This window comes from Atta colombica, unplaced genomic scaffold (assembly GCF_001594045.1).
Source record: "Atta colombica isolate Treedump-2 unplaced genomic scaffold, Acol1.0 scaffold46, whole genome shotgun sequence".
Taxonomy (NCBI): Eukaryota; Metazoa; Arthropoda; class Insecta; order Hymenoptera; family Formicidae; genus Atta; species Atta colombica.
In genome coordinates this window covers 611,965-637,662 of record NW_017259535.1, presented here as the reverse complement: position 1 = coordinate 637,662, position 25,698 = coordinate 611,965, and the positions used below count along the sequence as shown (strand labels likewise).

The 25,698-nt window shown below is 33.7% G+C and overlaps 4 protein-coding genes across 5 annotated transcripts; 2 read left to right on the top strand and 2 right to left on the bottom strand.

Moving 5' to 3' along the window:
* Positions 1-1,837: 1,837 nt before the first annotated feature.
* On the bottom strand, positions 1,838-13,393 carry LOC108691420 (eukaryotic translation initiation factor 4E transporter). Of its 2 annotated transcripts, XM_018199169.1 has the most exons (16): positions 13,027-13,393; positions 10,281-10,378; positions 9,800-9,873; positions 9,455-9,722; positions 8,450-9,343; positions 8,013-8,364; positions 7,800-7,933; positions 7,660-7,740; positions 7,422-7,589; positions 7,107-7,355; positions 6,841-7,024; positions 6,647-6,718; positions 6,128-6,412; positions 4,460-4,630; positions 3,925-4,305; positions 1,838-3,472 (listed from the first exon to the last, which is right to left on the bottom strand). In XM_018199169.1, exons 1-16 carry the CDS (start codon positions 13,178-13,180, stop codon positions 3,225-3,227), a joined length of 3,813 nt encoding a protein of 1,270 aa, XP_018054658.1. In that variant the 5' UTR covers positions 13,181-13,393; the 3' UTR covers positions 1,838-3,224. The 2 variants fall into 2 exon arrangements, with proteins under 2 accessions (XP_018054658.1, XP_018054659.1); XM_018199170.1 differs by lacking the exon at positions 6,647-6,718.
* A 1,824-nt stretch (positions 13,394-15,217) lies between these two features.
* On the top strand, positions 15,218-16,539 carry LOC108691339 (NAD-dependent protein deacylase Sirt4-like). The gene is made up of 4 exons (XM_018199036.1): positions 15,218-15,297; positions 15,396-15,660; positions 15,762-16,044; positions 16,177-16,539. The coding sequence occupies exons 1-4, from the start codon at positions 15,234-15,236 to the stop codon at positions 16,537-16,539; spliced, it is 975 nt and encodes a 324-aa protein (XP_018054525.1). The 5' UTR covers positions 15,218-15,233.
* A 189-nt stretch (positions 16,540-16,728) lies between these two features.
* LOC108691358 (eukaryotic translation initiation factor 3 subunit H) lies at positions 16,729-17,959 on the bottom strand. The gene is made up of 2 exons (XM_018199061.1): positions 17,697-17,959; positions 16,729-17,539 (listed from the first exon to the last, which is right to left on the bottom strand). Exons 1-2 carry the CDS (start codon positions 17,957-17,959, stop codon positions 16,792-16,794), a joined length of 1,011 nt encoding a protein of 336 aa, XP_018054550.1. The 3' UTR covers positions 16,729-16,791.
* Positions 17,960-18,366: 407 nt separating this feature from the next.
* On the top strand, positions 18,367-23,354 carry LOC108691367. The gene is made up of 7 exons (XM_018199071.1): positions 18,367-18,594; positions 18,666-20,873; positions 20,952-21,111; positions 21,184-21,344; positions 21,442-21,655; positions 21,772-22,641; positions 22,997-23,354. The coding sequence occupies exons 1-7, from the start codon at positions 18,520-18,522 to the stop codon at positions 23,287-23,289; spliced, it is 3,981 nt and encodes a 1,326-aa protein (XP_018054560.1). The 5' UTR covers positions 18,367-18,519; the 3' UTR covers positions 23,290-23,354.
* The last annotated feature ends 2,344 nt before the right edge of the window (positions 23,355-25,698 follow it).

Here is a 25,698-nt window from a genome sequence, read left to right as displayed (position 1 = left end):
CTCGAGTGGCTTGCTCGCTTTAACTAAACAGATCCATCATGCACTAGCGCGTGACTTTCAGATGGGCAGTGAATGTATTAAAAAACCAATTTTTACACATAATATACGCTTTTTATGTCTATATATTCGGTACCTTGCGCTTCTTTTTTCGTATATAGCAAAATAATGTTAGCATAGCAATCGAAAATTCTAATCTCTCTCCTTTTGAAGATACTTGTGCATTCAGATACCATGGTTGAACGACTTAAATTCTTTTTACCCTTCATTTTAATATACTTTGTACACTTGTGGACGCTTAAGGTAAACTTACGGTGATAAATCGGTCCAAGATACAGTCTGAAAGATCGTCTTATATTCGTCGATACATTCGCCAGATGAGAAAATGCTCGATAAACGAAAATGCTACAAAAATGATTCTTATTTCTCTTTCTTTTTCTGTCCATAAACATACAAGTTCATCATTTGTACCATATAATTCCCTCGATCTTACGAACGCGATGAGTACATTTAGCATAACGTTAGAGTCCCATGAGCAATTTTGCATTTTTCGAAATTTCATGAATTTTTAAATTCGTGAATGTCATTGCAAATAGCTAATGTACCATGTTCGTAATCGTCATTTATGTGCAAATTACTTTCGCTATTCTCTCTCTTCTTCTTCTTCTTCTTCTTCTCTCTCTCTCTCTCTCTCTCTCTCTCTCTCTCTCTCTCTCTCATTTTCATTCTCATATTATATTATTATAACGTATATATATATAAAATATGTGTTCTACATATCTCATATATATTTCATTATATTAAATATAATATAAATATTTATATGTGTTTATATATATCTAATTGATATATGTAGATAATTCACATATTAATATATCAGTTAAGAATCTAGTCGATTGTGAAGTAAATAAGTGTTACAAATAGAACTTATATGTATGTGTGTTTAAAGATGAGTTGTATCTTTTATAAAATATTGTCATATTATAAAGAATAGTTTTTACATATCGGTTAACAAACGTACAAGAGATTATTTATCTCTTGCATTTATATAAATAAAATATTCAGACAGCCAGATCCAGTACCGAAAATAAACGTGTGAAATGCGGATTAATGTGCCACTGACGCAAATAATATTTACGCTATACCTAACATATAATATTATGAGCACACATAAAAATCAAAATTATAATGCTTATAGTCTACTATTAGGACGTTTTTCGTAATTACATGTATTACGCAAACCTGAGTTTAATTTCATTTGCAAGCACAAAATAATTATGAAAATTGACTTTATGTGTTTTTCTCCTGAGATTTGAAATTTACTTCGTGTTCCTTATGCAACTCCCCATACAATTACATACATAATCATATGCAATAAAGTAAATTATTAATGTAATCAATGTTTAAAAATTAGACTAGGTAACTCGTGTAATGTCAAGCAATAAAAGATAAAGATATATATTGTTTTATATAAAAATTCTAATGTTATGTTTGTTTTTTTGCGAATATTTTTTTACACAAATTATTTTGTTTCTCAAACTGTAATTCTTTAAAGTAGAAGTGAAAAGAGTTTATAGTTCATTGTATACTCAACGAACTACAAAAAAAAAAAAGGAAAAATGCAATTATTCGCGCATGAGACTCTAATGTATAGTTAAACAGTAAACAATATTATCTCTTTTCGAAATGTAAGATGAAATAAACTTTTTACAGAAGTCATCATTTTAAAGCTGGTCCGATATACATATATATCCTTTTTGTGTAATTACATAGAAATTATATGATCTTGAGATGAATAATTAAATCGAAAGCAACGATATTATTAATCGATCGAAATTCTCAAAATTATTTCGTTCAATTTGATCCTTTATTAACTGATGGAATGTTCTCATTTTCTTTAATTAATTCTACGAACGATTCTTCTATGTATCTTCCGAGCTTCTTTATTAAGAAATAGTTCGTTCTATATATCACTTTCGATCGTGACAATAACTTCGCATTCTCACGCGCTCTTCTACACACGAGAAATATATATTATATATTTATTTTTATAATATGTTTGACTTGTGATGTCACATACTCATTTTATTTCATACGCTTTTCGTGTTAATAAGATCGCATTGTTTGCAGAAATACGAATAGAATATTAAATACGACACCACCACTCTGTGTAAGTAATTGTAATCAGGTGCTAGAGCTTGCAATTCACAAGTTCGAGGAGTTTGCGTATTATTTGCCTAAGGGTTTTTGCAAGTCCCATTATAAATAAGCAAGCGTGATGTATTCTATAAATAATACTACATTAAACGTATCGATTATCTAGTTCTTATTCCTGTTGGCAACAACGATACGTTTTTACGTTCGACACATATGTAGTATATAGACTATATTTTTATGCCTGTGCTGACAGTAATAAAAACATCATTTTGCTTTGTTCCGAATTTAAAGAACGTAACCGTGCAACAATCAGTATTTATGAATTAGCAAAATATAATCACAGTATATTCTCGTAATATCTATTAACTAATGAGGAAATAAGAGATTAGAATAGATACATTCTGAATAAAAAACATATTGAAATTAATTACTCAAGTCGCTAGATAATTTTCACATTCTTGCTAGATAAGACATGTATAGAGTACATAAGAAACTTGCAGTTCTATCTTAGGCAAATAGATATTATCGTGTGACGTCATTTAGAAAGTACGCATATGAAGCTCTAACAGCTTGTCATATAATCAACAATAAGAATTTTCACATTTTTTTCAGTCTTATAAACAATACGTCGTTTTTGTAGAAAGCTGTGTCCACTTCTTCGTTCTAACGCTTTGTTCTATATCATATATTAATCCGTATATTTGTAGTTTCTAAATAACATTCCGTGAAACTTGGAAAAATGGCTTCATAAACGATATCAAGAATCTTTTTCGATAAAAAAAAAAAAAGATCTTTTAAAAGAGAAATATCGTCCAACTGATTAATCGACTCTATTCTTAATCAAAACACATGGCGTTATTTCGATAAATCCTTTGTCGATACGAAGACTTGATAAAAAGATCTACATAGGCGAGCACCAATTTAACGACGTGTATCCAGCATCCGTGTAGGATATGTCACACAGGTGCTTCGGATGTAAAGGAGAATGTAGAATTCTCCGATCAATAGTAGCGTTACCAATGTAATTTCGTGCTTGTAAAGCTGAAACGTAATTTGAGTCCGATGTCACTTTAGTTATGCACTATGGTTGATGCGTGTTGAAGTCTCTCAAGCTCTTCCAATGACAAGACATTCGTTTGTGCAAGCTCTGGAAGCTTGCCAGCTCGAGCTTGAGCAAGAAGCTCTGGACTAAACCATCGTGCAAGTTGATTAGATGTTGGCGAAAGATCACCTCCGTTACTACCCACGAATCCGAGGCCTGGTGAAGGTTGACGGCCGACTGCCATATTTAACTGCTGCGATCGCATCGTTTGTCCATCTGCACATATGATTCAGTGTTGTAATAAAATATCGTTAAAAAAACAAGGGCAAATATTATTATTGTTATGTAAATATATGCGGATTAATCACATAAGATACTAAAAACGAGAATAATTTGCCGATTTTATTTATTTAATATAACGATAACATTATAAAATTTTCTAGCGTAAAGCATTTCAATGTAGTTAATAATTGTTTACTTAGTTTAATCCAAAGGAGACTAAATGACGTCATGATAGAATTAAGTGAAGGAGAGTTAAGAATAATTTATTTTTCCGATTTCTGAACACCATTGCATACAATTTGATTTGGGAGGGAAGAAACACCTGAAAATTAATGTAAATAGGAAGGAATTTTATAAATATTGATGTTGATAGATAGAGAGAAGTCGTTTGATTTGTTAGAAATTATTTCAAAATACTCGTAGTTAGTACTTCATCGAATCATTACCTGTACGATTAGAATTGTAGTTTTGATTCATGACAAGTTGCATAGGCGTATTTACAGCCCTTTGTGACGGTTGTTGTTGCATGTTAACAGTTCCATGCGATGGTGGTGGTTGTTGCATATTAGCGAGATGCGTTGGAACTTGCTGTGTCTTCATCTGAGTATTCATAGGATTTGATCTCTGATTCATAATCGAGTTTTGCGCTATATTATATTGTGGAACATTATGATGCGGTAACGAAGTTGCCATCGTGTGTTTGGATCGTGCTGGGTTGCCGTAAACATTCGGCACTGTTCTATGCTGTTGTTGGAATTCCGCACTTCCCGTATTATATTGGAACTGATTGCTACTAGTGTTGCTATTACCTTTTACTATAGGTCGACCTGAAATTAAAATTAGAATATTAAAAGTAGTTGATAGCTACACCATATTGCTTATCTTAAAACAAACTTTTTACCTGAACGATATTCACGAAAATAAGATTTTTATAATAAAAAAATTTCTCTACAATTCTATAAAATATTTAATAATATTAACCTGGATGCTGTTTGAGAGATGGATTCGACCATGTCGATTGAACGGGTTGCGATCGCAATGCAGTATGTCGAGACAGAGCTCCCTGTGCAAGTAATTGAGCCGCAGCAGACTGCATTTGTTGCATCTGAGAAGCCTGAGTTTGTGACAATTTGGATGGCTCATTGTTGCTTCCTACATTCAGATACACAATTTTATAATGATAAATAATTATTTGACTTTATAGTTGAATATGATATAAGTACAATGTTAATGTTTTCTTAATGTTAATGCTAAAAAAAAAAAAAAGAGCGTCTAGCAGTAAACAAATATTTTTTCCAAAATTAAATGCTTAAATTTATAATTTTTAATAAAATTTATATGTACATATACATATACACCTTGTAAAGCAACTAAATATTTATCAAATTATTCATTGAAGTTCTCTATTCTACTATTTTCCTACTTTTTATCAATTATTTCATGGTCATTTTATATATAACAATTACATAAAATTATGTTGTGTGTAAATAAAATATCATATTGTGAAAATTATATTCTGAATATAATATTATTAATTGTAATGATTTCATAAGAATAATAATAAATGCAGCTGTTGTTAAATATTTATTTACATTACATTCATTTTCTGTCATAGCGCATGCAATTTTGGCAAACATAAGGATTAAGCACAAATATAGCAAAATTAGGAAAATGAAAATAGAAGTTCAATACATATATTGATAAAAAGATGCAACAACAGGAGAAAGTGTGAGCGTGTGTAAAAAAAAAAAAAGTTAAAGCAGATGAGACAGGATCAATAAAGCTTTTTATTATAAAAGAAACTATTTCAACATTCTATTCAAAAATGTAATAAATCTATGTTAAGAAATGAAGAGTTTATTCTATAAAGTGCTTTTTAATCACATATAAAATAAAAATCATATTCAAAATATGTCACATTAAATCTTTTAAACCACGCCGCGGACATTAAACGAAGAAACAAAACAACTGCTTTTCATTATAACGCAAAAATAATAAAAAGAAAAATATAGCTTCAAATGATTAAGAATTCGCTATTTTATGAAATATTAATGTGCACTTTATCAAACTCCTCATTGACGTAACAGCACAATTAAACATTTTCGGTTGTGAGTAAAGTAACATTTTGCAAATCAACGTTCTTTAGCTCGTCTGATGATGTAGATGCAGTTACTTTATTTTCGTCTACCAACGTTTCTAATTCAGATGATTTTTTTAGTGCCTCATCAAGCGAAACACAATCATTATTGTTGGTATCGTCATCTACTACATCAGATTTTGTTGTTTTTGCATCGTCGTTTGCATTTTCATTAACATCAAGGAAAACATTTTCCTTCGTTGTGTTAATTTTCGAATTATCTTCTTTTTTCTGCTGTAATGCGCACAAATATTTGGTCTTTAATGCCGATTCTTCCATATCGAAAGTAGTATTGTTACTTGTACGATTAGCTATAGCAGAATGCAGGAAAATCATTTTAAGAGTCTCATTTTGCACCTGATTGACAGAATCAGAAAACTTAGAGAGATTAATGGAAGAAGCCGCGGTGTGCATGGGACGATTATTTTGAGACATGCGAGAATTAATATTTTCATTAATAATTGCAGGAGTGATAGAAGAAGTTGTTTCTACTTGGCAGAATTGATTCACACCGTCAGGTTCCTTATCAGCAGTCATTTTGCGTAAAACGGAGGTTGGAGTGAAAGCAAGCGGACTCGCTGTTTGCTTAGCTGGTGAATTAACGGGACTCGACGTGCGTTGCTGCTGAACTTGCTGTTGCTGCTGCTGCTGCTGCTGCTGCTGTTGCTGTTGTTGATCCTGTCGCTTACGGAAATTCTCACGCTGCTCTTCCAACTTTTTCTTGATTAAAGCACTTTGCATTATAGACTGAGTATGCATAACAATCTCCCTTGGAGATGGTACTCTATGCGGTATCACTGTTACATAATAATTGACAATATTAATTTTCTTAAATTTTTTTTTTCAACTTCAATGATATCGCCCAATATATAATTTAAATTAAAATTATTTATCCAATTATTATCCAATTATATTACATTATGTAGCCTTTTGTCATGTAACTTTAAACAGAAATTTATGTATTTAAAAGATGATAATATAAAATAATATAAAAAAAATTAACAAAATACATAGTGTATTTATTATATTACCTGGATGTTGTACTGTTAAAGTACTAGGATTAGTTGTTAAATTTGGTGATATTATCGGAGGTGGACAATAAGCTGCATTCCATATACAATATAAAATCATTCAATTTAATAAAAATTAGAACTTCTAAGTTTTTAGTTAGCCTTTAGTAATAAAAAAGGATTTAAAAAGGATATTGATGTGTAAAATATCTTACCGTTATTCATAGGAGATGGAATTCTCTGCTGTTGTTGCTGATATAGCATCTGTTGTAGAATGTGTTCTTGAGGGATAGGAGCAGCAGGATGAGGATGTGGACTTATCGTACGAGGTGTGGTGCCACCATACATTTTTAAAATGTTCACCAGCACTTCTCGATGGCGATGTTGCATTGCAGGATTCTATCAAATTCATATAATTAAAGATTTTACTATAACCATAATAAATAAATGTTGATTATACAGATTATCATAAATAACTGACTTGCAACTGTTGTATTAGATGTTGCCTAGTGATCTCTCCTTGTTGTAAACCTTGAATGATTGCTTGAGCTTCCGGTCGTTGCAAAAGCTCTTGGCTCGACGGGACATTATTTATCATCATTTGCATCTCCGCCGGCACTGGACTGACACCTAACATCCGTTGATTACCCATCATCATTGATAGCATATCAGAATGTCGTTGTTGTTGCTTTTGTTGTTGTTGTTGTTGTTGCTGCTGCTGTTGTTGTTGCTGTTAATATTCATTTGTCAAAATTCATTGCATTAATCACTAAACAAAGAATGATGTATGTCATACCTGTATTTGCAAGACTTTCATTAAATTCTCATGTTGCATCTGAACTTGATGAGGATGTTGAGTAGGGCCAAGAGGACCAACGTGATTAAATGTTGTAGTATGAATTGGTTCAGCGGGGGGCTGCTGATGTGGCATCGACTGTTGGGTTTTCAGTTGCGAATTAAGTAACTAAAAAACAAAGAAAGAAAGAGATGCAAATTATATGCGTTAATTAACATAGCAAAAAAATATAACTTACTTGCATTAACGTTACAGGTTGTTTTTGAGTGATAGGTCCGTTAGCTGCAGGCACAGCTTGTCCTCCAGTCACTTGAGCAAGCTAAAAAAAATTGTTTTAATGCATTTTGAATAAAATTAAATTATCACATATCGACTTACCAGTTTCTTAAAAGCAGAGAGATCTTCAGTCTTATTTACACGGGGTGCATCAGTCGAAGTCGTAGGTGGAGGAGCACCACCCCGCATACGTGCTTCCAATTCTTCCAAACTATGCACAACTTTACCACCAATTTCTAGAAAAAAATTTATATCTATTATGTATGACTACAACCTGTTTATTCGACAACAATATTCAAATGACATCTATCTTACCCAAATCTTTGATAGAACAATTTTTCATCATAGGTATAGCCGCATTACTCGCGTCACCCTGTCCATTTTGATTCGGCTTATTACCGCGATGTAACATTTCGAGTAACTTGACGCCATTTGAGGTCGTGTTAGCATTATTGGTCGTGTTGGCTGGAGAAATTGGTGCGAAGTAGGTGTTCGATTCCGTCACCGATGGTATTTGAATATTTGGCTCAGTGATGTCGTTCAATAAATTGTTCAGCAATTCATCTTGTATGGAAGCTCTACGACTATCCGCCTGCTGAACTGGACTTTCTCTTTTAAACCATTGGCTGAATCGCGAACCAGTACCACTATTCGACCCAACTCCATTCTAAATAAAAAAAAAGAAATAATTATTTAACATAAAGAAGTGAAATGATTTCAAATGTTTGAAGTACAAATATTATATGACTCACCGTCAATAATCCAGAGACGCCAGGGAACGTATCAGATTTCAGGAACTCATCCAGATTAAAATCTGGATGCGAGTCCTCTTGATTCTGATTTGCACCAGAGTTCTCACCCGATTCAGAAGTCGGCTCGGTACTCTCACTGATCTCATTCTCTTTGTTCTGAGTAATAGATTGTTCAGTTTGTTCAGAAATTGGAGAATGTGGCGCTGGTACAGCATTTATAGGCTGATCCATGACAGTTGGAGTGCTGCGTCCTTTAGGGCCCGCTGAATTCTCATTCGATTTGTCTTCTTTCTCTGTGGCATTCCTCTTGCCCCGTTTCTTTTGCGCGGCAGTTTGTTTCTTACTCTTGGTATTACTACTGCTCACTACCTTTTCCTCCGGAATATCTTCAAAGCCTCTGAGCTCGATTGTATCGTGTTGCGATGTAGGTCCCGAGCTAAACCATTCTGGTTCGTCTGAATCGCGATTGTCACTATAAGTCCGTCGACGATCATTGCTGTATCTCTTTTCGCGTCCGCGATCCTTATCACGTTCCATTTGATGATTATTCCGTTCATTTCGGTCTACTCCTCTATCGCCACGATCGCGTTCTCTCTCGCTACGATCTCCATAATCTCGGCCGAATGATCTCCGCTCAAACCTCTCGTCTCGCTCACGCAGATTGTCGCGATCACGTTCCCTTTCTCGCATGTCACGATCTCTATCTCGTTCCTTCCCGTCACGATTATCTCTATTATCACGATCACGCAAAGAGCCACCAGCAGCTGTGCCTGATCTAAAACCATAATCCGCACGTTCAGAATCGATCTTTTCGTTTTCCGCTCTAAAGTCCCATATATCCCGTGTTAAAATTCTGCCGCTACCGATTCGACGAACAGGTTCACGATGGCTGACCTGTAAAATATTTCATAATTATGTTTATAAAAAGAATACAAAGCGATGTAACTGAAGGTAGATAGAAACGCATGTCTCGGAAAAAAAAGGAATTGTGAAATGACTGCGTACTTCTGTTTTGCCAATCGGGCTCTCCGGACGTCGGTTTGGTGGCTGATTCACGTTAACAAAACATCCCGAATTAAAACTTCTCCGTTGGGGGCTCAAAACAATGCCGTCTTGCTCTTTACGTATTCGGTCTCGTGGATCGCCATTATTACGTCGCTTACTATGATTCTCAGTGATTTGATCACCACGTCCAGTCCTTTCTTCTTTCGGGGGTGTATCGCTACGCTTTCTATCCGAATGCCAACGTTCAGGATCCCAAACACCTCTTGAGCTGCAAAAGGAACAAAGTATTGATGATTAACGAGACAAATATCGATATATCGAGAGATCCCAAATCTTCAAACTTACTTGTTATAAGCGATATCTAGAAATGTAGGCCTACGTCTAGATAATCGCAAATTTTTTATCAGCATTAGATCCTCCTGAAAAAAAATAAAAAATAAAAATAAATAAAATATATATATGTGTACACACACACACACGCGCGCGCGCGCGCGCGCGCGCGCGCAACATACAGAGTGAATATTAATAGTAGAATAGTAGCACGGTCTCTTAAGCCAACAGCACATGATGCTTGCTTTCTTGCTAAATTGCTTACATATTGGTAAATTACTAGAAATTTTGTATTCTGTGTGATGCACTTCCAGTAATTTATTAAAACGCAAGCAATCAAGCATCATTGTGCCACAGACGTTACTCTTTGCAGTCGATAATTCATCTTCCATGATAAAAATCTGATTCAACCATTAACATTTACCTTGTATATCGCAAGGAGCAAAACTCGGCATATTATTTTGAGAAATTCCAACAATTTCAAAGCAATATTTACCCGAGAATATTGAAATTGTGGTCTAGAACGACCTACTTCCACGATTGAAGTGTCGGTCACTTCACCAGCCACCGACATCGATATAATTGCTTCATCTCCTATAAAATAAAAAAATAATAATAATATAAAGTAATTGTAATATGTAATGAGACAAATATGGCTCAGACAGCTTCGTTGAGTGATTAAATCTCATTAAAATGTAACAGTGACAATCTGGAATCCAAGAATTCCAACTGTGCATTCTTATAAATGCGATCAAAAAGACTGGCGTAACGCGATCGTACTTACGGAAGGTCACTCGCTTTAGAGGATTGACAGATTTGTTTTTTCGAAACCAACGGCAGGATCTAGTTTGCATAACCAGGATATCCAAAAAAGGAGACCCAGTCGGGCCGACTAACGGTCGTTTCCGCGGTCGGCGATACCAATTCGAGCCGATAAATCGTTCAACAGCGACGAATCTCATTGTAATATCGTTTGTCTTGCCTCGAATAAGCCGACTGCGAGAAAGCCTTTACCTGTTCGGCCGTTCTGCCCTATCTAACCGTTCGTGATGTTTCCTCGCGCAACAACCGTTCTCAGCAATGTAAACAAACAGGTGAAGGGCAAACGAGGGTCAATAAATTCCCAGGATAAAGTTCCGTCACGAAATACGTCGCTCCGTAAGTCAGAAAATGATATTATTCCACACACAAACGCTTTATCTCTAAAATTTCTATTCTTTAAGAATCAATAAAAAAAACTCCAGCGAGATCTAATAAAAAAAATCAAAAATCTCTTTCACTTTTTTCTTGGCCTTGAAATCGGCGAAATTTTAAGTACACTCGTCTTATCCTTTGAAGCAAAGCAGTTGAGAAAAACAAATTCCTATCTTTCTCGTGTTTCTTGGTAAAGAGAAAAAAATGTTAAATGATGTCCGACTTTTTGAATATACCAAACTTTAGAATCGCATATTTCTGTTAAAATAATTATATATTAGATGTTAACAGTTTTCTATGTGTCACTGCCTGTATAACACTCGCACAACTTGATACAGAAGCAATATATGTAAACCGTTGTGTAAGCAGAGTACAGTGCAGACTGACTGATTCAAATAGTCTTCAGACAAGATACCTCTCTTACAAACCAATCAAAGCCTTCCTGAGACGATTCCAGATAAGTAAGCATTTGATTGGCCACGGACAAAATCATTTAAATGTAACTGATTCTTGTCTAGGAAAATTTCCAGAAATTATGATTATCTTATAACAAAAAATACACACAAATTCGCACAAATATACACAATATAATCAGATCTCAGAATAATACGTGTTACTAGATATTAGAATATGTAAAAAAATATTAGATACATGTAAAAAATTATTCTTTGTTCAATCTAGAAATTTATATACATCTTCTTTCATGTGGTAGATATTTTGAAGCAATATAAATATTTGGAAAATTGTTTGCTATGTATGGATGAATAGATTCGAAAGATTATGAAAAAAAAGAACAGACATGATGAAAAAGCCAATATTGATACCACAAGTCCTAAATGATAAACATGTTAATAACGAAGGCAAAGAAAGACAATTCCCATTTATATATCTCAAAAATAAATTAAAAGATGACAAACGATAAAAAAAATAAAGAGATTAGTAAAAAGTGGAACAAATTGAGACTTGTTAGTTTAATTTTAACTTGCATACAGTAATAGATCCATAGATTATTTTGTATTTATATGGACTACTTTCCTTTTAGGAGAAGCACAGTCGACATAAACGTTGTTCTAGCTTTCTTTGTTGTTCAATGAATAACAAAAATAGAACGACATTTGTATTGACTATTTCCTAAAAGGAATTAAGCGGATCGAAAATAGATCCTTTTGTACATTAAAGTAAGTACTTTAATCTTCTGTGATATTTCAGCAAGCAAACATAGGAGCATCAAAATATGTGTTCCTTCAAATTCATGTCAATTTCTCCTCACAAGAATCAACAGTGGATCCATACTTTTATTGCGTTTGAATTTTCTTTTTTTTCTCTGTTTTCAGCATAAAGAATATAACGTTTAATAACGTGTAATAAAAGAGATTAGATTTGTTTTCTGTGGCTAAACTAGTGTATACTTTTAGAACTTAAAATGAGATAGATATATTTTTGATATTTGTTGAAAACGAAAAAAAGAATTCTAATGCAGTCTAATACAGGAACAGAAAACACACTAATTGACTGATTGATGAAGGAGAAAGAGAGAGAGAGAAAGAGAGAGAGAGAGAGAAAGAGACGTTCATTTCTATCAATATAGATTAACTTTAATCTGATTTAATTTGCTCTATCCTTTTCTAATTTTTAGAACAAGATAAAAAGTTAAACCAAGATTACAGTTAATCTAGCTACATTCCAAACGTTCTCTTCAAGCAAAAGTCTTATTAGATATAGGATCTGCTCTTTTTAGCTGAATTTCTTGCGCACAATTCATCTTTTCTTTTTTCTCTCCAACAAGAAAAGAAAAAAAAAGGAAAAGGTGAACTGTGTAAAAAGTTCAACTAAAAAGAACAAGTGTATTATATAGTTCTTCGTAGAGGACGTTTTAGAATGTAGCTGTACATTGGTAAAATCAGACAAGAAAAAAAAAAGAGAGAATAAACTTATCATAAACGAGCGAACTCGCGAGGTTATCTGTCATATATCCTTAGATTTCTAGCACTGTCTCTGAAACCAGGAACGGAAAAAGAAAATAAAATTGTCGATCAATCGACTCGTACCCTCTTCCTTCTTCGTGGCCACTGTTGCAGTCGCCGTGACCGTTGTCGTCGTCGTCGACGCCGTTGTCGCCGTTGTTGTCGTCGTCGTCGTCGTGGTGGTCGTCGCCGTCGGCGGTGGCTGCTGCTTGTCACTTGTCACAGATTCGACGGACATCGCGCTGTTGATCGCGTCGGCTTTTCGTCGATCGCCAGAGGGGTAGGATGGGGTGTCCTGCGCGGATACCGGCGTTCCCGTCTCCTGTGATTCGCTATCTTTTCCGAGATGCGATCTCTATCTATGTCTCTCGTACACCATACAGAGTGGTGGCACGTAACACACCCGCACACACACACACACACACGCAAAAATGTGCGCGCGGGCGCGCGTGCAAATACACGCGCGCGCACACACACACACACACACACCACTCTCTCTCTCGCGCGCGCGCGCACGGGACGCGCGCGATCGCTTTAAGCTCGCACGTCTACACGCACATATTCATACGCACGCACACGTACACACGGGGGCGCGCGCGCGCGCGCACTTTTTTACCTTACTAGTTTACACCTCTAAATATATATATATGTGTATAATATATATTGCTTAGTACTGCTTAGTATCACAGACTGGTTTTCCCTTTCTACGAGTCGTGACTTGGCCAGCGATCGACGAAACTTCGATGGGACGATGTGTCCTTCTTCTTGCGACCGTGTCGACAGCGAGATGAACGATTAGTGGACAGGAGAAAGAGAGAAAGAGAAGGAGAGAAAAAAGGGAAAGGGGGAGAGGAGAGAGAAAAGAGAGAGCAAAAAGTATGTTTATTGGGATAAAGGAGATTGTACGGGGGGGGGAGGGGAGGGAGAGAGAGAGAGAGAGAGAAAGAGAGAGAGAGAGAGAGCACGAGTGAGAGTTTACACGCGAAGCTGCGCAAACGAATGGGCCCTGACGATTCTGCGAATGGCACGATCGCAGGATCTTTTCGTCGCGTGTCGCCCAACGATCATCAACATGTCACAACACGGCCCGTATAAGTGCAGCAGCTCGCCGCCGATCACCGTCAGTCCATCGATCTCCGTATATCACACACAACAAAATAAACGGCTCGTGTACACACACGCGCGCGCACGCACTGGTTTCTCACTCGCGGTGCTATGCAAAAATAGAAAATGGCTGCGCGATCCCCACTTCTGCCGCCGCTGTTTCTTCCGAGCCCGACCGATCGCCTGGCTCTTCGCTCTTCCTTGCTTCGCCTCGCCTCGCCTTGCCTTGTCTGCCTTCCTGCCTCCACGATCCCACGCAATGTCTAGCCGAACGTTTCTCACCGAGGGGGATCGGAAACAGGGAGATGGAATTTGCAATACAAGTTCCAAAAACACGATGGAAAGGGACGAATGATATGAGGAAAGCGCTGTCATCGACGAAGGTTCGACGTTCGAACCCAGCCAGACGGGCCACTAGAATTCCTCGACGATTAAAGCCTGTTCACAATGACTAAATTCAGCCGTCACTCGTTAGGAAGCTCAATAGTTGAGTGAGCGCTTACTGCTGTTAATGTATTTTTTTAGATCTAAAATGCTGATTGGATTGATGATCTAAAAGAATATACCAATAATAGCGAGCGCTCATTCAACTATTGAATTCACTGCATTCAGAATGCAATGAACTGGAATAAAAGTTCCATTTTACATTTGATGCGCGTGATGTGTAATTTTATCCTTGTTGCTCACCAAATATTAAAAAGGAATAAAATGATTTATGCGCATTATGTATAAAACGGAACTTTATTTCAGTGAAAAAAATTTTCGACTGTTACAAAATAAATATTTTACTCAACGTAACCAATTGTAGATCTAAAAACGGCAAGACGGTTGTTTAATGTTTTTCATATTTCGCTTTCAGCGAAATAAAATTCAACGTAATTCGAATAAATTCGCTATAAAATTCAAGCGAACCTGTATTCATATCAAAATGCTAAAATGTGTTTTCATTGAGAGAGAAAATGTAGAGAAAATTTATAAACACACAATCAAGAAATAGTCGCCTGTGATTGGTGCGCGTCTCCATGCGATTGATTACTGGGCGATTGAGAATTGCTATAGTCTCTGAACCAATGACATTTCAATGATTTCTCATATAGAGAACATAATATTTAAAAGTCATACAACACTCGTGTTAATTTGCATGTTTTATATTTATGATTAAACGATAAATTACAAATTTTTTTGTTATGATTATGAGATATACTTGTCATAATGCGAAACTTTTTACAAATGTTTCATCACAATTTTATTGTAAGTATATGCTGAGTTGGTTATGTCTGTTTAAAGGGATAAAAGCTTGTTTCAAACGTTTTAATTATAATTGTGTTAAGATGTTTATCATATTGCAGTCTCGAACCTCACGTTCGTTCCCAAATGTTATCCAGTGTCAACAGAGGATGTGATGAGATTAAAAGAATTTGTCGATAGATATCACCATCTATGCGTATTAACCGGAGCAGGAATATCCACGGAAAGTGGTATCCCCGATTACAGATCAGCCGAGGTCGGTCTTTATGCCCGAAGTAATCACAAACCAGTTCTTTATAAGGAATTTTGTGACAGCGAAGCAATCAGAAGACGATATTGGGCCAGAAATTATATCGGATGGCCAAGGTCTTTATCTTTTTGTAATTCAAACCCACATTAGATTTCATATATTATTTAAAAAAATTAATAGAGATGTATCAACATCTCTTATCAGCATATGTTTATAGGTTTTCCTCTCTTAAACCAAACATTACACACAAGATATTGAAACATTTAGAATATGTTGGAAAGGTGGGATGTATCATTACACAGAATGTAGATAATTTACATTTAAAGGCAGGTAGTAAGAAGGTGATTGAGCTGCATGGAACAGCATTCAGAGTAATGTGTCTGAATTGCGATCATAAAATAAGCAGACACGAACTTCAAAGAATATTTCAAAAATTCAATCCTTCTATGATCGCAACTACTCAGATGATTAGACCTGATGGTGATGTAGAATTAACACAGGTATATACAAGTCATATTTGTATATACAAGTCATATTTGTATATACAAGTCATATTTGTATATATGTACATTTATACTTGCGATGTTTTAAATGCTATTATTTTTAATAAAATACATACATACATTTGATAGGCACAAGTGGAAGGTTTCAATGTTCCTGCTTGTAATAACTGTGGTGGCATTTTGAAACCAGATATTGTATTCTTTGGAGACAATGTACTACATGAGAAAGTACAAAATGTGAAAAATAATGTAGAGAATCTAGATGCTTTGCTAGTTCTAGGAACAACTCTTAGTACATTCTCCGCATATAGAATTGTATTACAAGCGATTGATGCCAAGAAACCAATAGCAATAGTAAATATTGGCGAGACTAGAGCTGATAAGTGTATAAATTTAAAAGTAGAAGGAAGATGTGGAGATATTCTACCAAAGATTTGGCAGCTGAATATTTCAAAGGATTATAAGATGATAACAAAAATGAATAACTTTTAAATTATTAATTACATTAATTTAGCCAATTATTAAATATTATCAAAGATATTGTACAGTATATTATAATATTTTATTTGTTATAATTATTAATTTTTTAATGTATGTATTATAACATTTTAATAAATAATATTTAAATAAATATAAAAATAATTAAACAAATGAAAATTTCTTGGAAAATCGTATGTTCCTTTTATTTAATTCTGTAGTCATTTCTTTGAATATTTTATAAGTAATTGTAATACATTAATCTTATCAATGGGAAGACTTTGCCTCCTTTGCATTTTGTAAACTTTGAGTGATATACAATTTTGCTAAGCTTTGAGCACAGAATTGCGAAATATGTTCACTATATGTATTAATTTGTCCAGCAACAATCATTGGATTTAATCTTGGTGGAACTGGGAGAGGTCTCATCAACTTATTGATATCATCATCGGGTAACGGTGGTTCGTCTTTTGCAGCCCTGGCAGCGTTTTCTTGAGCTCTCTTGGCCAAGAGCCTATTCTTATCTTGCTGCTGTCGAACCACCAATTGTTGGTATCTATTAAACTTCATCGCTTCCTGATTCAATTCATCCACTCGATCCATTAAGCATCTCAACTGGTTCTCTAATACTGTGGCTGTTCCAAGATCCAGATACTTCGTACCCTGTTCCTCAGGAATCATTTCATCCAATTCCGACATCATGATATTTGTTAGGTTACTGTTCTTTATGACCACTGGGATTTCAACAAAGAGACTTTCGTATCCAATCTTTAAAGTGCGCAGAGCTTCAGGAGTAAACTCGTTTTCCTTGTACATCTGTATCGCTTGTGGAGTGAGTCGATATGCTTTAAGGGTCAGGAAACCTCTGGCAGATTTTGCTGTGTCATAAATAAGAACAACTGATTCCTCGATAGAAGTTTGATAATGATACTGCGATTCCAGCAGAGATAGATTCAAAAAGTTGCCGACGTCTGCACTTTGATACCAACCGACATGGAAGTGATCAACGTTCACCCTATCATTAAAATAATATTAGGTGTAGTAAAAAGAAATCCATTATTTTTCCATTCAATTTCATGCAAAAATAATGGATTTCTTTTTATTACATCTAATATCTTAGCAATAATTCTAAGACACAGCTAGGCTATTTCTGAACACCCACTGACACATACCATCTCAATCTCCGCATCATGGCGAGTTGATATTCCTCTTCATCCATGATCTCATCATTCTTGGGAAACGGAAAACAGTTGGTGATTTCCAAACGATTTTGCACAACCAAGCCGAGAAGAGCGCCCTGGGCGACTTCCATGTTGCCAGAGGATTCCTCATGGCAGTGTTTCACCATCTTCATCACCACCAGTCCATCGCATTGCACATAGTCAATGCGCGGTTCCACCTCGGGAATCCTTCTCGATGTCGTTCTCGAAACCATTTTTGACAAATTTCTCGTAATTACAATAAAACTACATTCAATCACTCGGCCAACCAACGTTAACAAAGGTTAACTGAAAGAAACAGCACGCTGATCGTGACGTCACTACATGCCCTTCTTTCACTTTCTAGTTTCTTCTTCTTCCTCTTCTTATGTGGCGTTTTCGTCAATATGTCGGCAATGAGCATGCTATCGTTAACCAATCATAACTCGTGATATTAGTCCTGTGTTCAATAAATGTCGGCCTTTAAATTGACAACAGTCTGTAGTTGTGAAATTGGCCAATCATAGCATTCTTCTGAAGAATGGAATGACAGTGATTGGCCAGTTTCATAACTACTGATATCATTATATCTGAAAAAGGATACGCGGTATTATAAAAGACGCGCGAAAAGGACATTGTGTTTGCACACGTCATAATTTTAAAACGTCGCCTGGCGAAACGGTCTTTTCAGCTTGTACGATAACAAGTCAAAAGTGTGGGAATTGCAGCGCTTACATCATGAAAGACTGACTACATAAGACTGCATAAGATTGTTACTTTTCGAAGGATAGACGAGATGCAGGCAAAAATTGAGAAATGGACGGAATTGATACAGTTGGGGAAATTGCAAGATGTGTCGGAGGATATTCAGGTATATGCTCTTTTTCATTTAAAATATTAGCCTTACATTTGTGAATACAATTTTCTATTAATATCTTTTAGATGACTATCCGTGTGCAATCCAATGGTAAACTCAATGACGGTTTATTTAAATTATTACTACGCTTATGTTGCGTGGCAGATAAATATAATAAATGTAATAAACAAAACTGTGAGACTGGAAAGAGTATTGCTGTATTAGCTAAATTACTTTGTTCGTTGCTGATCAAAGTACCTGATGACAACAACTTTGTCAAAGCTGTATTTAAAATTGTTCAGTGTTTAATTTCTTTTAATTTATACGAGGACGCGGCAGAGATCTGTTATTACTTGAAATCGGGCAATTTGTATAGTCTCCAAAACAACACCATGAATCTTGTGATAAAAGTATTATCCTTATGGCGTGTTTTAGTTAACAATGTATATATTACTCTTACAAATGAGTCATTAAACACAGAGAATTATAGTAAGTTGAAAAATGTCCTGAAGTATGAAATGGAAATGATACAGATAGCATATAAAAATTATACGAAACATTTAATTATGGAGATAAGTATATACTTGGACAGAATAGCAGCAATTGATAAGGACACAAAATATTTTGATGACTTTTGTAAATATATATTGGAATACTTGTCAGGATTGCAATTATATTTAGACAAGGATGAGAAATACTTAATATATCGTTATATAGTTCATATTATGTGTCATGTAATATGTAAGACTATTAATACAACTCATATTGAATCTGTAGTAACAACATTAGATGAATTGTCTAGTTATTTTGAGACTCCTGTGGCAGAAGACGAGGAATGCTATCAATCTTTTCAGCAATTTCGGAGTTTGTGTATGAATCTTTTAGTGCCAATAAAAAATCTTGTCAAGGATAATGCCAAAAATGTACAAAATATTATTTATTGTAATTTGAATATTATGCAAAAATATGGATATGAAAGTCTTAAATGGAATGCACTCTGTATTGCAGAGATAGTTGAATCAATGTTTACGTACTGGGAAAAATGTGTAGAAACTGATAAACACATGCTCAAGAACTTGCTTGATACTGGCATCTTGCTAGAATTAATGAATTTATTTGTACAAATACATGTAGATGAATTTTATGTTAAGCAAGTGTCAATCAAATGCAAATGGTGCCAGGACAAATTGTGCACAGTTAAGAGGGATTTATACAATGCTATAGTGATGAAATGTAGATGTATTAGTTTATTATGTAAATTTTCTGTTAAAACTTTGCCGGCCGATGTATGTGCTCTTAGCAGAAAAATCTTGGAACAGAACGTCGAATCGATTATTCGTGAAATGAAAGAAACCGAATGTAAGCGTTGGACACAATCATGGAATACTTGTCGTAATTTAATTTATAATATAGGTGTACTATCTGAACATGTGTATGAAGAAAGTGTACATTTGTTCTCCTTTTTATGTACTTCCATTTTTCAACTTGAATTAATTGAATCAAATTCTATATATTCTGAGAATTCCCAAAACTATGAAAATATTCTTTCTTTTGCATTACACAGATTAAGTGTTATATATTACAATAATAATATATATAGGAAAGCCATGACAGTATGTGCATTGAATGCTTTGTTAACTTATAATCAATCGAATACAAAAGCTTTTCGTACATGGATAAATATTAAGAAAAATGCTTCTGAAGAAATTGCAAATTTAACTATGCTAGACTGCTTAACAAATGATAAAGACAAGATAAAGAATGAATTGGGATTTTCACTCAATATTTCTAAGTATGACTGTACTGAATTGTGTTTAAATGAAATAAAAAATTTGCTAGAGGAACAGATCACATTTACAAATGGTGTGGCAGCAGTTCTAGAAAAACTTAGAAAGTTGCAGCCAAGTAATCAATATGCACACACAGTGCAATTATTAGGATATTATTTCTTAGGTTTCACATCACATGACAGTTCTATTCTGAAATATCATGAGCAAGCTATATGTGATTTGAAGCAAGATAAGTCAAATTCTGTGGCCATTCTGTGCTTGGAAGCTAACTTAAGCCTTTTTATGTTTGTGGAGGAGTTGCATATAATGAATAAGCAAACTCGGATGGAAATGGAAAGTACAAAATTTGCTTTATGTGCTCCCAAGTTACGAGAATTAGCCGAAACCAATTCTCCAAATGTAGTGCCTGCTTATACTATGATAAACGTTAAAAAAGATACCAATCTTATGTTGTGTCTACAAAAATGTGTACAAAAGTGGAAACAACTATTTAAGTGCCATTTTGTAAGTTATTAAAAATTTATTGCGTTCAACTGTTATTAGAAACTTTGCAGTTCAATAATTGTATGTCATTTTTTACAGAAAAAAATTATCAAGAATTGGGAACCTGATCTTATACTTCGCATGCTGATAACAGCTGGTGAATATGCCCGATTATATCGGTATGAACATTGTGAAGCTGAAGTATGGACTTTGGCATATAAGTTAGCATCAGAAATGAATGATTATACAACTATTTATAGTATGTTGAGCTATTTATCATAATTAAGAAAAAAAATGTTTTACGAATGAGCTAATATGAATCCTATTACAGTTACAAGTCGTTGTATATCATTAAGACAAGTCAATTACGATTGGATCACTACTGCTAAGGAACATATCATAAATTATAGAAATTCTAAGGACGAAAATGTAATTGGCTCCATTGCTATCTTTTGGATAAGTTTAGCAGATCTCTATTTTGAATGTGGAAAGGTAAGAGGAATTTAGCATAATTTATCTTTCAATAGCTTAAAATACAAATATATATAATAATATATAATATGTATACAAAATGTTCTGTTGTTTTTAGTATGATGATGCTAAGCAATTACTTATCGAAGCTAGGAGTCTTTCAGGAATTTCATTTCTTGCTAATAGAACCGTGTATTTGTTAAGTTTAGATGTCATCATACGCAATAGTCATTTTTATATAGATAATATGCAGCATGAGAATTATGGTTCATATATTGTGGAAAGTTTATTGGCAGTAAGAACCTTAAATCAAGATCTGTTGTCGAAAAAATGTAATTATAATTAATGAAACTATTTACATTTTTATTCTATATAATTCTAATATAAAGCTTCGTCAAATTGTATAAATATAAAATTACTCAACTATTTATAAATCGATCTTTTTCAGGGATAAATCGATCAACGTATCTTTTTAGTTACGATACACTTTTCACTATGACAGTTAATTTGTCCGTAAGGATAAATAGTCTACTATCTTTTCGTGGTATTTGTCCGGATTTAGTACTACTCTTAAAGTCGGCACAGAGCTTAAATGCGATGTTACGCACTGCCGAACTATTGAAATCGCTATGTTACATCGATTTGTCACGTTTACAACTGGAGGATTGCGAAGTAAAGTTACAAGGACTTGAACACATGTTGAACATCGAGACGTTTCAATTATCGATGGAGTCTAAACTCGTTGAAACATCGTTCGTGCAACTTCCAGTGACTCCCACGAAGATTGTAGATCCTGTCAGAGATACGCCTCAGTATGGCGCTTCCCCAGTGCTCGGCAAGAAAGTATTTGATCCGCCAAAATTCACATCGCATATGAATTGCGATTGCTACAAATGTAGTAACGTTTCGTATCAATACTTGGTATTTGCTACCACTTATATCAGAGCGCAGTTATATGCTTTGCAGAATCATACCATGGCAGCACTCGATCATTTTCACGGCGCTTTTCAATTAAGGCAAAAACTATTCAAAGAAGAAAAATCAGTTCTACCCAAAAACTGGCCTTGTGATGAAATTGATATAAAGCGATTCTCTTGGCAGACTCGTTATATAACTGATTATATACAACTATTGATTGATTTCTGTTATTTTCTGAAAGCAAAAATAACGTCGAGACAAGAGGATGTATTCGATATTGCCAATTTAGCTATCAATATATGCTACAAATATAAATTACAGGGACATCCCATCTATATAACGGCTAAGGAATTAATACTTGACAATGAATTCCAGCCGGTATTGGATTCTTCAGACTTAAGTATGTACTTTTTAACATAAGCAATTCATGAGAAAATAGGACAAGAATTTACCTCGTATTTTTTTAACTACTTGAAACTTTTGTTACGTGATATACATCATTTTAAATAATGTGTGAACTTATCTCCCTCTAAGAAATTTTTCATTATTAATAACTTCAAAGTAGAGCGGGTGCTCAGTTTTGTAAAAATTTCCATGTGAAAAAATTTAATGAATTTAATGAAAAAATTTCTTCCAATTTTTTCAGGAATTGTCCATATAGCCTTCTTTGTTAGAATAAATTTCGGGTGAAATTTTTTCATTTGTATTATATTTATATATATGATATTATATATATGATAAAATCTTTGTTGCAGAGTTTACGGTTCCGCAGCCACACGAAATTGATATAAGTGATCATGCAAAAACCCCAATTGATCCAAGCGTTTGTGTTACGCCATGCGCTCCGAAGCATCGTGCCAAAAAACCTGTTTCAGTTCGACGTAAAAAGAATGCAACAGCTTTAAAGATACCTACAATTAATTTGATTTGGAGTGATGATGAAGACGATAATAGTATATCACCACCACCTGCCACGAATAGAAAATCCAAATCACGAACAAATTTAGTGAAAAGAAAAATTTTAAAAGAAGATTTAGTGGATGACTAGCTTTCAATCAGCAGACAATGTTTTGAAATTATTTTTTAAATATTCATTTCTTATAAATTATATATTTTGCGCACTTTATTGTAGAAAACATATTTATTAAACATTAATTAAATATTTATTTTACATTTGTTATTTATTCGTGATACGAAATTAAAAAAAATTTATTTGACGTTAATGTCATTTAACATTTATGTCACTTTAATCATCTACTTGTAGCAATAATATTAAACGTAATAATATTACGTTTATTCAACATTTATTCATCATTAATTTAATATTTGTTAATGAATATAATTTGTTATTCATTTATAATAATAATTTTATAAAACATTTACTTATCGTTTATAAAATAATTTAATATTCATGTTACAATAATGATTTATTTGCAATAATAATTTAAAAAACTTTTAAATATGTATTCAACAAAATCAGAAGACTCCAGAAATCCCTAACGAAAAAGGTTTTAAAATTTAAAAAAAAAATTAAAAGAAGAATAGAAAAAGACATTATTACGGACATTGTTAAGAACATTATTAATGAACATAAAAATACACGAAATAAATGTCCCAAATTACTTATAAATAATAAGGAATAGTACAAGAACGACAATCCAGTCTCTGAAGATCTCCAAAAAAAAAAAAAAAAAAAAATCGAAAACAGAAAAATCATTTGCTTTTTCCAAAGCTTTGTCAAAACAGTAAAGATACTATTGCGTATATTTCATAGCATAATGAAATAATTATTTTTAATTACAGTCAAATTTTATAATTAAAAATATATCTTATTGTCTCTTATACTTAACAGAAGATTAAAGAGGTATTCTATGTTTATAAATTATTCGAATGGATGATTAAATTGAGGGTTTTAATTTTTTATTATACTTAATAAATAATCATTATTTTGTTCCAACTAAATATTTTATAACTAAATTCAATATATTGACACTTTTATGTTTTTATTCTTGTATTTATTATTCTTAACATAAGTATCACACAAGTGTCTCGTATAATAACAATAAACTGTGGAGCAAAAAAATAAACATGTAAATATATGTTTACATGAATGTTATACAATTCCGCGGTTTTGCGCTAACAAAATAAAACAAACTTAATTACAATACTTGTTTCAATTAGAGCTTGGAATACCCAAGTATTTGCCCGCCCGCTCCGTTATCCGTGCATACAAATCTAGATAATTGTCGCAATCGTTAGTGACAGCCAATGAATGCCATGCTTTCTTCCAGGATAATCCTGCCATTGGTTGTCGTTAGTTAACGATAACGGCAATCATCGACGTTTAGAGAAATCCCACCACTAGACCGCTAATTCGAGTATTCGCAAAATCGTATATGATGCGAGAGTATCCACTACATGTTAAATATCTGCATGTAATTTTGTCAATTTTAAAGATGTATTTTACAATAGTTTGTAATGATTTTCATTTTGTTTGTAATTAAAATATTCCAGAACTAAACTGTTTCGTTTTCGCATTATGGATATTAAATACATTTCCAAATTTAATTTATCTCGCAGAGACTGTACATCCTTAATTCAAACTGTTGTTAAACAATTCTAAAACGCCTTTAAAATTGATGAAATTACATGCAGATATCTGTAATATATAGCGGATATCCGCATTGAAATAGATACCCACATTGCCCACGATTCTGCGGGTATTCGCATCGTATCGAATTAGTAGGTACTCACGGAACACCGATCCAGAGTCGTATGTACGGATAATGGATTTGCTGGCGAGTACCCGAATTTTACCCAGTTCTTTTTCCGAGCTCTAATTTTAACTGATTTAATGTATGAAAAACGCGATTATTATGCAATAAAAATAAGTAATAAGATTCACTTTAATTCTATGAGACACATTTGCTTTTTTCTGAGCAGTGTGTGGAAGAAAATGGATTTATAAGTTAAACAGTTATCCTGTTTTCTATTGTATAATTAACACATGAAATTAAAAAATTCAGAAAATCATCAGAATTAGGACAAACACAATTCATCACATAATATAATGTAAAAGTTAAAGTAATAATAGCACTAGTTTACAAAAAATATTTTTTTTAATTTGAATCAGTAAATGTATTTTATAGATTTTTTTTTAAACAGTTAGAAACTGTCGCAAGCCAAACTGTACCAATATATCAAGTTTTAAAAAATTAATAATTTATTAATTTTTAAATTAATTTATAATATGCAAAAAATAATGTTTTTAAGGTATTAAAATTTTTTTCTGTAAAAAAGATTGACGTTATCTTTTTTTATTTATTTATCTTTTAATTCATAGTATATTTTTGATCCGATTTAAATTCTTCACAACATACGAAGCTTATAAGATATTAAAATAAAAAAAGAGATAATTTAAAGGAGGGTAAATAATATATTCGTAACTTCTAATCAT

What these genes read in the sequence shown, in the direction of transcription:
- LOC108691420 (XM_018199169.1), bottom strand. Translation starts at nt 13,180, where the DNA reads ATGTCCGTCGAATCTGTGACAAGTGACAAGCAGCAGCCACCGCCGACG. An exon ending in TCTCTGCTTTTAAGAAACTG is followed by an intron (nt 7,741 to 7,799) that starts GTAAGTCGATAT and finishes AATTTTTTTTAG; the next exon opens with CTTGCTCAAGTGACTGGAGG. An exon ending in CTACAATTCTAATCGTACAG is followed by an intron (nt 3,473 to 3,924) that starts GTAATGATTCGA and finishes TCATATGTGCAG; the next exon opens with ATGGACAAACGATGCGATCG.
- LOC108691358 (XM_018199061.1), bottom strand. Translation starts at nt 17,959, where the DNA reads ATGGTTTCGAGAACGACATCGAGAAGGATTCCCGAGGTGGAACCGCGC. An exon ending in ATGATGCGGAGATTGAGATG is followed by an intron (nt 17,540 to 17,696) that starts GTATGTGTCAGT and finishes TTTTAATGATAG; the next exon opens with GGTGAACGTTGATCACTTCC.
- LOC108691367 (XM_018199071.1), top strand. Translation starts at nt 18,520, where the DNA reads ATGCAGGCAAAAATTGAGAAATGGACGGAATTGATACAGTTGGGGAAA. An exon ending in AACTATTTAAGTGCCATTTT is followed by an intron (nt 20,874 to 20,951) that starts GTAAGTTATTAA and finishes CATTTTTTACAG; the next exon opens with AAAAAAATTATCAAGAATTG. An exon ending in AGATCTGTTGTCGAAAAAAT is followed by an intron (nt 21,656 to 21,771) that starts GTAATTATAATT and finishes GATCTTTTTCAG; the next exon opens with GGATAAATCGATCAACGTAT.
- LOC108691339 (XM_018199036.1), top strand. Translation starts at nt 15,234, where the DNA reads ATGATTATGAGATATACTTGTCATAATGCGAAACTTTTTACAAATGTT. An exon ending in AATTATATCGGATGGCCAAG is followed by an intron (nt 15,661 to 15,761) that starts GTCTTTATCTTT and finishes ATATGTTTATAG; the next exon opens with GTTTTCCTCTCTTAAACCAA. An exon ending in GTGATGTAGAATTAACACAG is followed by an intron (nt 16,045 to 16,176) that starts GTATATACAAGT and finishes TACATTTGATAG; the next exon opens with GCACAAGTGGAAGGTTTCAA.